Raw genomic sequence first — 11,810 nt, 5'->3', positions numbered from 1 at the left:
GGAGCGTCTTTATCACACGCTCGACCCACCTTAACTAGTTATCGATCCGAAGGAGCAGTGATTCTATTCAAAATTATTATTTTTAGGTGCTGATCTACATACCGAAATCTTACTACAACAACGCCACCAAGCTCGGTTGCATTTCTCAGCCGCTACGTCACAGAAGGCTGTTCCAATCTGAAGGATCCTTCGTATACAGCCGAGAAATGCAGCCTACGTTCGGAGTTATCTGAAGGACGCAACAGACATTTCCTTTGTGGCCCTCAGTTACCAACAATCCTCTACGCGTGTACGGCACATTGGAGAAAAACAAGACACGACGAAAAATGGACCTTCAGAGTGTGTTTACCTTGTAAAGTGTAAAATAACTAATTAAGTAAGCTATTTGTCTCTATGCCATGTTTAATCAAAAATAGCTTATTGGCATATTACAGTACCACAGAAAGAATAATATTTAGTAGTATGTTTTTAACCCCAGTTGAAATGGTTTAAAGACTAAGTTTGAGTGTTTATAGATTGAAGTATGAGTTTTAATATTTTTAGTAGTATTGTGTTGCAGGATAATACTAATGAGCAAATACAACTTCTTTTAACTTAGTCATGTTAGTGCTTCACGGCAGATAAGACGTTTTCGGTGACGTCACGACACAGCCTCCTTAGACCGTTCCAGAGCCGCAGAGAGACTAAAAGTGATTTGAACCTTAAAGTTATTAGTGAAATGGAAATGCCAGTCTCGATGGCTAGCTGGTTGGCTAAACTAAATACATTCATATCTATTAAGATAAACATTTAACAGTTAAGGCTGAGTGAATACAAAACAACAACAGCCTTAAGTATATTAATAACAGCTAATGCATCAGCTGTTTTTTTATTTTTAAAGGGCAACGTACCGCTTGGTAAGTAATGGTAATTCATGTGTTCCAATGGGCTGAACGTATCATGTTTGGTAGTATTCACCACCCCCACAACCCGGAAGCTCCTTAGAGAAAAGTCTCTGCCCCCTTTACAACAGTTCCCTATGAGTGTCGCCACTCTTGTGTCTACCGCTCTGGACCCTTCAGTTTGTGTAATAAAACACACTTGTTTAAATTTACATTGCATATATTTGTAAAGTCTAAGTCTCGAATTTAAAATTTATTTGTAAATTGTTGAATCTGCGTTTGTGAATCAAGTCGCTCACGTGTTTTACGCGATGTGTATTTGTTCATTTCCTCTCGCGGGTTTTTGGATTTTGAGACTTTCGTTTCGCATTTAACCCGATACAAATACAAATGCAAACGCAAATGCAAATGCAAATGTGGCCAGCAGGCGAACAAGCCGTTGTTTTCCCCAGCGTCTCAGGACTAAACTGTTGCTGTCAGGGCCGCAGCAAAACAACCCCCTGTAGGCGGAACTGTGACTCCATTGGCTGCCGCACTAAATGATAGACAGCTAACTCTGGCTGCTGATTGGCTCAATAAAATGATGGCCAATGAGCAGCGCATTCCAGTCTCAAAAATACGGAACACAACACGGCTTTCAGTGTCCAAATACGGTATGATTTTAAGGTATTTTATTTGACAGCCCTAATCTGCAGCGAAATGACAACCACATTTGTGGATGAGGATCTACTGAAATGCGAAAGGAAAGTCTCAAAATCCAAAAACCCGCGAGAGAACATAAAGAAATGCACGTCAAGGAAAACAACCACGGTAAAGTGAGTTTTCTTTTCGATATTCGGTTTTCCGGCGTCAATACCTTTTCAAAAGAAGGTTATATCTCCCACAGGGTTACATATTCTCAATAATATGAACACAGAGAACAATGCACGCCGTTTTTATGGACCCTCCGATGCATTTTATATATGCTCCTTTTCCTTTCAATAGCTAAAAAAACAGACTGTTTTTGACTGTTTTCGCAACAGCAATGAACACCATCGTCTTTCAGCCTAATTTGCTTAAATACGATTAAATACGTATTTTGCTGTCGCCGCTAACAACAGAAGACAATCTTCAATAGCTTCGTTTTCACTGTGTTTATAAACATCAGATTGGCCGTGGTAGACACTTGGAGTGATGGAGAAGGATGCACAATAAATGTGTTTTCATACTGACCGCTCATCAACAGTTAAATGTAGGCTTCAGAATTTAGGTCTCTCTCTCTCTCTCGCTCTGTCAGTCTGTCTCACTCTCAGTCTGTCTCACTCTCAGAGTGTCTGTCTGTCTGATCTGATTCACACAGGAGGGGTCAGGTAGTGAGGACTGTGGACACAGTGAAGAATAGCAGACTGCGAGAAGTAGTGAAGCAGAAAGCTTTATTTAAAGAGAATATGTAGCTAACCCTGTGGCAGATATAACCTTCTTTTGAAAAGGTATTGACCCCGGAAAACTAACTTTACCGTGGTAGGAAACCACGTGAGCGACTTCATCTACAAATGCAGATAAAAACCTTAACATAAAATTGTGATATATCTATGAAAACCAAAAACATGTATTTATTAATTTAACTGTTTTTGTACAAACTGCAGACTGTGAGACACAGATTGGGATGTGTTGATTTGTGAATAGTACAATGTTTGTAATTTGTGTTTAATTTATGGTTTAACGTCTACACATTTTTAAAGTATTTTGAGATTAATCTCTCTCTCCATACTACAGGCTTGTGTGTGTGGTGTAAACTCTAGAAGATGCTGTGTTGTCTTTTTCTACCAACTGCTGGGTTGATGAGTTGGGTAGTTTTATGGTATTTGTGTATTAACTCTATAGGGGAGGCACAGTGGCAGCAGGTTAGTGTCGCAGTCACACAGCTCCAGGGACCTGGAGGTTGTGGGTTCAAGTCCCGCTCCGGGTGACTGTCTGTGCACTGTTGGTTCTCCGTTTCCTCCCACAGTCCAAAAACACACGTTGGATTGGTGACTCAAAAAAGTGTCCGTAGGTGTGTGTGTGTGTGTGTGAGTGAATGTGTGTGTGTGTGTTGCCCTGTGAAGGACTGGCGCCCCCTCCAGGGTGTATTCCCGCCTTGTGCCCAATGATTCCAGGTAGACTCTGGACCCCCGCGACCCTGAATTGGATAAACGCTTACAGATAATGAAGGGATAACTCTATATAACTCCGTGTTTGGGTTAAAGTGACCCAGAAGCGGGATTACTGTGTATTTAACCCCGTTCCCCGTGGTTCCGCCCTTTTTCCCCACATTGACTGTGAGCACGAGAGGAAACAGACAGAGGAGCTGTGTTTGAAATTTAAGGTGAGTGCTTCTAATTAACTGTCATAAATGATCGTTTTTTGAGGTATGTGCGCTGTAACGCAGCCGAACCCTTAGCTAAATCATAGCTTAAGTGCTAACAAGTGTTAGCTCGCTAACAAAACCAAAGTCTTAACTGAAATATTTTAAAGTGTGTTGTCGAAGCCCTAGTCGTCACCTAACGGTCGACAGACAGCGGTAACGGTCCATTCCAATTCACTCCGTGCTCCCTCCGTGTTTCAGAGCAGAAATGTTGGCGTTTACACGCAAACAATGGAGTATATATTAATAAATTGTGGTATTCGCATGTGTCTGAGTCCCAAGCCGAAGTATTATACACAGTTTGAGCGAATAATGTGTGTTCCTAGTCCGTAGTGCACTAGTGTAAGGAGAAGTGAGCGGTTTGATATTCAGCCACCGTGCGCGCGCGCGCGCGAGAGAGAGAGAGAGAGAGAGAGAGAGAGAGAGAGAGAGAGAGAGAAGCGGAGCCCAAACCAGTGCACACAGTGTGTGTGTGTGTGTGTGTGTGTGTGTGTGTGTGTGTGTGTGTGTGTGTTGGGGTACAGATATGAAGGTCAAACTATTTTATTAATAAATAATTACAATTTATATCATGTTATTTGCATCTATTTGTTATAAATAGCTGATGCACTTGGAGAGTAGGGCTCACAGCTTGAATCACACCCTAATTATCATTTGATCTTAAGGTCACCATTGGACCGAAGACACTGCAGCAGCAGCTTTACACACCCTGTGTTTATCCATCAGCTGTGGAAAAGATTGAACTGCTTTTGCTGGTGTAAACTGGTGAGTAAAATATTAAACTAACTCTAACTTTAGCCATATCAGTTTCTATATTCAGAAGTAAATTCATCACTTACTTTATAGAGATTAACTGCACAGCAGCTATAACACAGCTTCCATTTAAGGCTATTTTCTCTGATCTCAGACCTGTTTATTATTCTTAGAGCAGAATCCAGAGGAAACGGAAGAAGCTCTTCATCTTGGTACAGCAGCATGGCACTGTGAACTGAAGGCATTTTGTTGCTGTGAATCAGCATTCATTCGCTGGCTAGGAAGTCAGTTTATAATTTTGAGGGTTGGATATTCTGTTTTTATTATTATTATTATGTTTTTATATATGTTGCTGTCAATAAATCAACCCTGCATTCAAAATCAGGTTAACACGCTAAAGCAACCTAGTTACAATGAAGCTCAAATTAGAACACCCCAACAAGGCTCTGGTTTATTCGTTTACACTTAGTGCCCCAAGTGATCGACCCAGCGAGCGGAGCCATGCTGGGAGACGCAGTGCAGCCTTAATTTTAAAGCAGAAGCTGATTTTCTGAAAAATAGGGTTGGCCCTAAATATTCGGGCATTCAGATACTTGTTTGTTGGGTAGGTATTCGGTGTCTAATTTTAAGATTTGGATATTCAGCTTTTGGAGAAATGTGGCTATTGATTAAAAACAACGCTCCACTCAACACACATTCAGGCTCCAGCTGTAAAAACAGTGATCTCCCCACTCCACCCATATTCAGGCTCATCAACATAACATTCTTTGTGCAAATAGAAAATGTTACATAAAACAGTCCAACATGCTAAAACAACACATTTACAACAAAACAGTGACACCACAGTTCTTTCTTTGTCAGCTTTGTGCATGAAATTAGAGCACCTCCGCTTAAACGGGTTAAATTTTGTATACTCGTTGCCCTTGGTTACTGAGCTGGTTAGCAAGCGTAGGTAGCAAGCAAATAGCCACAGTGCAGCCTGGAGAGAGGGATATTAAAACGGGTCTGAAGCAGATTTTGTTAATGACGATATACACCCCTCCACTTCCCAAATATTTGAATATTCACCGAATATCCCGGCTGAAGCTCTGAAGCCCTAAAAATATTAACTGGACAGCCCTAGTGTGTGGTGTGTGTATATATATATATATAGCGAGTTAGTTAAGGGATAAAGCACAAAAAGAAAAACACCCCCAACCTCCTTCAACCTCCTCCACTTCCGCCAGCATCTTTGTCTGATTTTCAAGGTAAATACACTTAACAGAACCAGTTTATTTCTTTACATTCTCTTATTATGTTTTATGATGTTTTATACATTATTTGTTATTTCTAAAGTACATTTTTCTTATTTAAAAACATAACAAATTTGGTGATTAATAGCATTCCAATTCATTTTAATGGATAATTTAATTTGAAATACAAGCTAATTGAGTTACAGTCACAGAAATAATGAAACTCGTAAGGCAAGGGATTACTGTTTATAGGTGTGTTTATGTATGGGCTATAAGTGTGTATATGTGTGTAGGTATGACTTAGAGCGGGGTTTGGGATCCAGAACTAATCAGTAGCATCGTGTGCAAAGCCAACCCCTTTATCTAAAGATTTTTACAGCATGATATAGTCAAAAATGCAGGACTTCACATAGTTAGTGTGTGTGTGTGTGTGTGTGTGTGTGTGTGTGTGTGTGTGTGCGTGTGTGTGTCTGGAGGGGCTGGGGGAGGGTCAGTTATAATTGAAAGGTGCAAGACATGATGCTCCCAGGGTCATTTAAGTGGGAGATGTGTTATAAACCTGGCTGTCCTCTGAATCCTTTCCCTCCTGATGTTTTCTGGGGCTAGAGTCCCCTCTGAGAGTCCTGACCTTGACCCAGTTTGACACATCAATGTTCATAACGAGGGAACAGTTAGTCATAACCTCACACACTCCAATCACATTTAGCTCAGTGTTAACCCCTCACTGATACTTTAAAGCCCCTCTCCAGTCCCAGAAGAACCCCCTATAAACCGCCCATGTTCAGAGTTACAAATGAAGATGTTATTTACAACACTCCTCTTAAGTGACAGCACTCCATCCAATGGACTCTACTCTACTGGTCTCTATTCTGTTTTGTCCCTGGTCTCTGGTCACTTTTCCACTCACATAGCTCCCCCCAAAAATTTTTCCAGTGTTGTCTCAAAACCCCGTCTCTCACAGGGACAGCAGGCCTTAGAAGCCACAACAGTTTTGTGCTGGACGTCTGCGTTGCGTGACGTAGAGTGTCATCTCACTCTGGACAATCAGCACCCTGCAATGTTTACACGTCACGGTTTAGTTGCTACACAGCTCGCTCAGGACAGGGATTAAAAAAGAATCTGGTTCCAGGACCGGGGCCAAATTTACCTGATAGAGAAGCAGGAAAGACCAGTCATGTTGAGTAGAGACGTTTGAAGTTTGCGTGATGTTTGTGAACCAGGACTAATTCCATTGCTGCCATCCGATCCTCACAGCTATGTTCCAACATCTACTGTAAAGCCCTCCCAGAAGAGCTCTTCATTTCTAAAGAGATGTTGGAAGAGAAAATGTCACCAAAGCTTTGGCCATATATTGATCACTGATTTAGACAAATTGATCTTATCAAATAACTAACATTCGATTTAATTTTCAGACATTTTAATGGTCAGCCATTTTATTCCACTTCTTCTTCTTTATGTTCTGAACAGATGATATACTGACACCTAGTGACCTGGAGGTTTCAGAGATTGTCTACAAAACCTGTTTTATACATGGCCACCCCAGTATGGGGAACCCACCCTATGGAGCATAAATTAGTTAATTCAGAGATTTCAGAGCATTTTGAAATCACAAATCTCATGTAACTTCAATCTTGTATAAAATTTAAAAAGTTAAAAAAAAAAAAACCACTTTATTTAAAAAAGTATTGCTTGCTTCCTTTGCAGTAGAATCACTTATTGATCCTTTAAAAAGGTCACTGAGGGCAGAAAATCTAGGGGTCAGTTTAAACCCACATAAACAAAGCAGGGACTAAATGTCCAGATGAAATTAACCTAATGACTTCCCCTTTTAAGTGGATTTGGATCCAGTGGACAGAAAAGGAATCTTGTTTAGCCAAGTCTCTGAGGAGAAGGACGTATATATTCTTTCAGCTAAAATGACTTTCTCAGCAACGTTTGTTTCAATTACGCAGCGAAGCTACATTAGTTGGACATTAGCACCGAAAGCTGCCCTCTTTCTCCATTACTGTTCGTCTTTATGTTTTTATAAAATTAGAAAAGCTGCTTTTTTACACTGGGTTTAAATCTCAGGATCAACACCAATAGAAACAGTACAGATTTATTTAGAAGTTTGGTTTCATTAACTACCATTCAAAGTTAACACTTTTTTTACCATTGGTTGTAGGGCGTTGTTCATAAGGTGACATTACACTTTCTTAAGCCTTTTATAACAACTGACCTAAACCTTTATAAACAGCTATAAACAACTAATTACAAACAGGGAATGCCTTTAACACTCTCTCTGTCACTCACACTCACACCTGTGGAGACTTTCACCCTCCTGGTCCCCTCTGATCAACTTGTAAAAAGAAACAGAATCCTGTTTTTCTTTTATTCATTTTGTTTTATTTTCAGGTTAAAATCCAGAAACATAAAAGATAAAAGAACACAAGACAAATTTAAATACATACAAAGTGTTTCATGTGCACTGTTCTCTCTCTCTTTAATCTTTTTTATTTTTTTGGAGATTTATGATGTGTTCTTTTAATATGACTGTGACAATCCAATGTGTTTTTGTGACATCACAAATCCTGCTAGAGTAAAATGTACAATGTAAAAAATAATTTGGTGTTGTAAGTTAAATGAAGCCAAATAAAATATAAAAGTTAATCTTTATTATTTTATCCGAAAGCTAAGTTACTTTGATGAGGTTAAAAGAAACCTTTATCCATCTGTTATTAAAGAAAAGATATTAAAGGAGCAACACTTAATTTTTTCCATGAAAAGCCATGTAGCAGAGATAAAGCATCTATTTTAAACACAGTGTCCCCATGTCGGGGACCCGCTGCGTGGACTGTAAACTGATTAATTCAGGGACAAAAAAGTAATAAGATTGTTGTGGGTTTGTAGAAAAGGCATGACAAGATAAATAACCACATTTTGAATAATGTTTTGTTGTTTTCTGTGGGAGAAATGGCCGATTGCCCCTTTAACTCGACAATAAAATATGACAACTTTCTGTATAGTCTGTGAATTTCTGTGAAATGTGAATTTTCACTGTTTTACAAATACTACATGAAACCGAGAAGGTCTAGTGAGAGAATGTACAGTGAGAGTGTGAGGCTACACTTCTCTAATTACAGATATAATACAGGGCTTTGGGTTTAGAGCAGAATTTCACCAATGGCACAAACTCTTGCTCAGTTTCTGCAACTTTACACTCACAGTCTGTTCACACACAGGAGAGCAATGGAATGTGTTTGTTTACATGTGGTTCAGCTTTGTGAGCGCGCTCAGTGCAGGAATAACCACAGAATGTTATAAATGGAAGTGGAATGAACGTGATGCACTGAATTTGTGTAATTCAAATGTGTACATCTATGTGAATAAAATACACGTTACCCTCCTACCCCGCTCCCAAAGTTTTATAGTGCAGTTTCTGCAGTGCTGAGCCCAGACTAGCAAAGACAGAGGCTCTGTTGTCCCTTTTACAGCTCAGTGAAGCACAATGATTTTGAAGCTGTAATTTTAAGCCCAATTTTGGACAAAACTGCAGAGACGGTGATGACTCCCCATTAAAAATAATTTAAATTCAGGATTAGGCTTAATCTGGGCATGAGAAACTTTCTCACACAGTAGATTACGTCCACATCCAGTTATTATTATTATATTAATATGAAAATTATGTAAAAGTTTAAATTTAAGTCAATTAATAATATGTTTTCCTTACCTTGGGCCTTTTGTCTACTCAAATAAATGGGAAATGCTGCAAAATCTATAATCTAGTGGATATGAGATATTTCTCATTGCCAGATTCATTCATTCATTCATTCAGCGTCCTGGTGAGGCGGTTCCAGTCAATGACTGAGAAATAATTAAATGAGGAATATTGTAAAAAAAAAAAAAAAAAAAAAAAAAACCCTCTTCAGTGCATGGGCACATTAATGTGGATCTGGAGCCCACCAACCCACACACTGTGAAACAAGACCCCCCAGCCAGGTTTCCATGTGCTCTAAGTAAAAAAAACATGGTATAAAATGAGCCATTCTGATATTTTCCATTTCTGACGTCAAGTGCAGAGACTTTAGAATGGCCCCGCCCCCTTGTCTGAGTGTCCAATCACAGCGCTGGACCTGCGTTTATTTGAGAGCACAAAGACAAGATTAAACGGACACAATGAACGCAGAAAAAAAAAAAGAACCGAGCAGAAAAGGCTTTAAACCAGAGCTTCTGCTCTTTGCTCTTCACTGCTGTGGACTCAGGGTCGGGGTGAACAGCGAGCGGCTCATTATCATTTAAAGGAACAGGTGCCGAAAGCGGGTGCTCTGAACAGTGCTGTTTAGGCAGAGGGAGAACGCTGCTGTGGGGTTTTGATCAAAGAAGGTCACAGATGTTTCATTAAGAACCAGAACAGTGTTCCATTGTGGAATCTCATAATGTGACATAGACATATTTACTAGATTCAGGAAGATTTCTTTCAAAAATAAATATTTTTTTGCAGTGTGTGATGATACATTCCCATATAGAGGTGGATAAACAGTTTACTTTCTGAAAGTGATATGAGGTGAGAGTGGACACTGAGGTAAAATTAAATTAAACAGGAACCATAAAGACTTAACGTTCTCTCCTTTTCCGCTCGTCGTCGTCTCGCTGAACATAGAGAGCTCAAAACAAACAGAGAGAGGAAATGAGGCGACTGGGATCTGCGTCAGGAACAGTTCAGCCTTTAATGAGGCTTCAGAATTATTCGGGACGTTTCTCCTTTATTTCTAATGACCTCCTTGATTAAACGCTCACTGTCCACTCTCTCAGCTCCACTGACCACACAGGAGCACCGTGTACTTCTATAATTACAGACTGTAGTCGATCTGTTGTTTTGTATACTTTGTTTTCCCACCATTTGCTCAAGACACCCACAGCAGCGTCCTGTGTCCACTGACGAAGGACTAGAGGACGACCAACACAAACTGTGCAGTGACTGATGAGCTATTGTCTCTGACTTTAAATCTACAAGGTGAACCAATGAGGTCGGAGTGTCTCACAGAGTGGACAGTGAGTGGACACACTTTTTTAAAAACTCCAGCAGCACCTGCTGTGTTTGATCCACTCTCATCAGCACAACACACACTAACACACCACCACCACATCAGTGTCACTGCAGCGCTCTGTGGGGGTACAGGGGGAAAGGGGTTTAAAAAAAAAAAAAAGTATGCAGAGCAACCAATGGACTTAAGTTCATAACTGCAGAGTGACCGGAGTGGACAATGAGTTTAGGAACGAGGAGGTCATGAAGAACTTACAACTGAATTCAACTTAAATGAATAACTGAGAAACCTGGCTGCCTTAAAATCTTTTAGAAGTCGCTAGAGCAAGATGATACTTGTATCTCTGCCTGACAGGGGAAGCGAACCCTGCTTTGCTGTGTGTAAAACAGACGTGTTATCCACTGTGCTACCGGTGACGGTCCATGTCAACAAATGGGGACTCTTATTTTTCTGCATTTGAACAAACAGCAACCTTATGTTCATTTGCTGTGGCCTTCGCTAAAGCCCTGCACTCACTTTAAAAACTTTGTTTTAATTACAACTTCCAACATCCTCTGCAGTTCTGTCATTTTACGGTAACTCTTGTGTAGTATTAAACATCAAACAGGTAATCAATGGGTTATTCTTTGTTGAATAAAATGAGAATTGTGAATTTTAATACTACAAAAAAGTACTGTAAAAGAACAAAAGAGCCGGAGAATGATTATTATACAATTATACGTTACACAAAAAAACACTTTAAAACGTATTTAAACCCCTAATATTTACCTCAGTTCTGCACAACAATTCCACCACCCAAAACCTGTTTCAAGTGCAACACACGAACTCTGCAATTTTAAGGTAGCCAGGTCACAGCCGGGTCAGTTTTGTCCTCCCTAATTTTAAGGTGGTATGACACACTGAACACAGCAAACATTTCCACTCCATTTCTTCCTTCTGCTCTTATTTGTAAAAAAAAAAAACCAAACAAACACAACAACAAAAATATTACAAAAGTAGCATGTACGTGTTGTATATAAAAATATACAAAACAAAAGAGACACAAAGATGGAACATAGCGTACCGATAAAAAGAGAGCTCTCGAAAGTATCTGGACACTGAAGATACAGGTGCTTTCTGGTGCTGGTAATGGCAGAAAAACCAAGCCTGCTGTTATTTGACACTGATTTCTTTGTCTTTTTTCTGGGAGGTAGAATGAAGCACTAAAAATGGGAAGAGGAGGTTTCTGCTTTCTATTTGTCCCATCGCAGCGTGAGAGCCTCATGAAGGGGAAGTGTGTGCATCTGAAGAAACTCTAGGGTGTTGGGATGCTGTGTGTTTGTGTGTATACCTAATCCCCAGGTGTGGGTGTGTGTGTGTGTGTGTGTGTTTAAAGTCCTTGGAGGTTAGTTGGAGGTGTCAGAATGGACGCTGCCTGGTCCTTCTGTGGGGGAAGTCACTGAGGAGGGGGTCGGAGCGTCCTGCCAGCCGCCGTTCGCCTGAAACACAAAAGAAATAAAATAAGACATCAGAGTGAGGCTCAGGTCACATGACATCA

General features: G+C 40.1%; 1 protein-coding gene and 1 long non-coding RNA gene across 4 annotated transcripts in view; one reads left to right on the top strand and one right to left on the bottom strand.

Annotated features, from left to right (window-relative positions):
- The first annotated feature begins 1,510 nt into the window (after positions 1 to 1,510).
- Positions 1,511 to 9,025, top strand: LOC136679125 (uncharacterized). 2 transcript variants are annotated; one of them, XR_010796524.1, is made up of 3 exons: positions 1,511 to 1,691; positions 3,930 to 4,029; positions 4,196 to 9,025. It is a non-coding gene; the product is annotated as an uncharacterized lncRNA (long non-coding RNA). The 2 variants fall into 2 exon arrangements; XR_010796525.1 differs by having other exon boundaries at positions 4,191 to 9,025.
- A 127-nt stretch (positions 9,026 to 9,152) lies between these two features.
- LOC136678170 (pre-B-cell leukemia transcription factor 1-like) overlaps positions 9,153 to 11,810 on the bottom strand; it is a 78,170-nt gene continuing 75,512 nt past the window's right edge. For both annotated transcript variants that reach the window (XM_066656095.1, XM_066656096.1), the window contains one exon: positions 9,153 to 11,751. In XM_066656095.1, coding sequence (XP_066512192.1) covers positions 11,659 to 11,751 — 93 coding nt within the window. In that variant the 3' untranslated portion in view covers positions 9,153 to 11,658. The remainder of the gene's footprint in view (positions 11,752 to 11,810) is intronic.

The sequence above is a fragment of the Hoplias malabaricus genome, chromosome Y (assembly GCF_029633855.1).
Source record: "Hoplias malabaricus isolate fHopMal1 chromosome Y, fHopMal1.hap1, whole genome shotgun sequence".
Lineage (NCBI taxonomy): Eukaryota > Metazoa > Chordata > Actinopteri > Characiformes > Erythrinidae > Hoplias > Hoplias malabaricus.
This window is presented reverse-complemented; position numbering and strand designations above follow the sequence as displayed.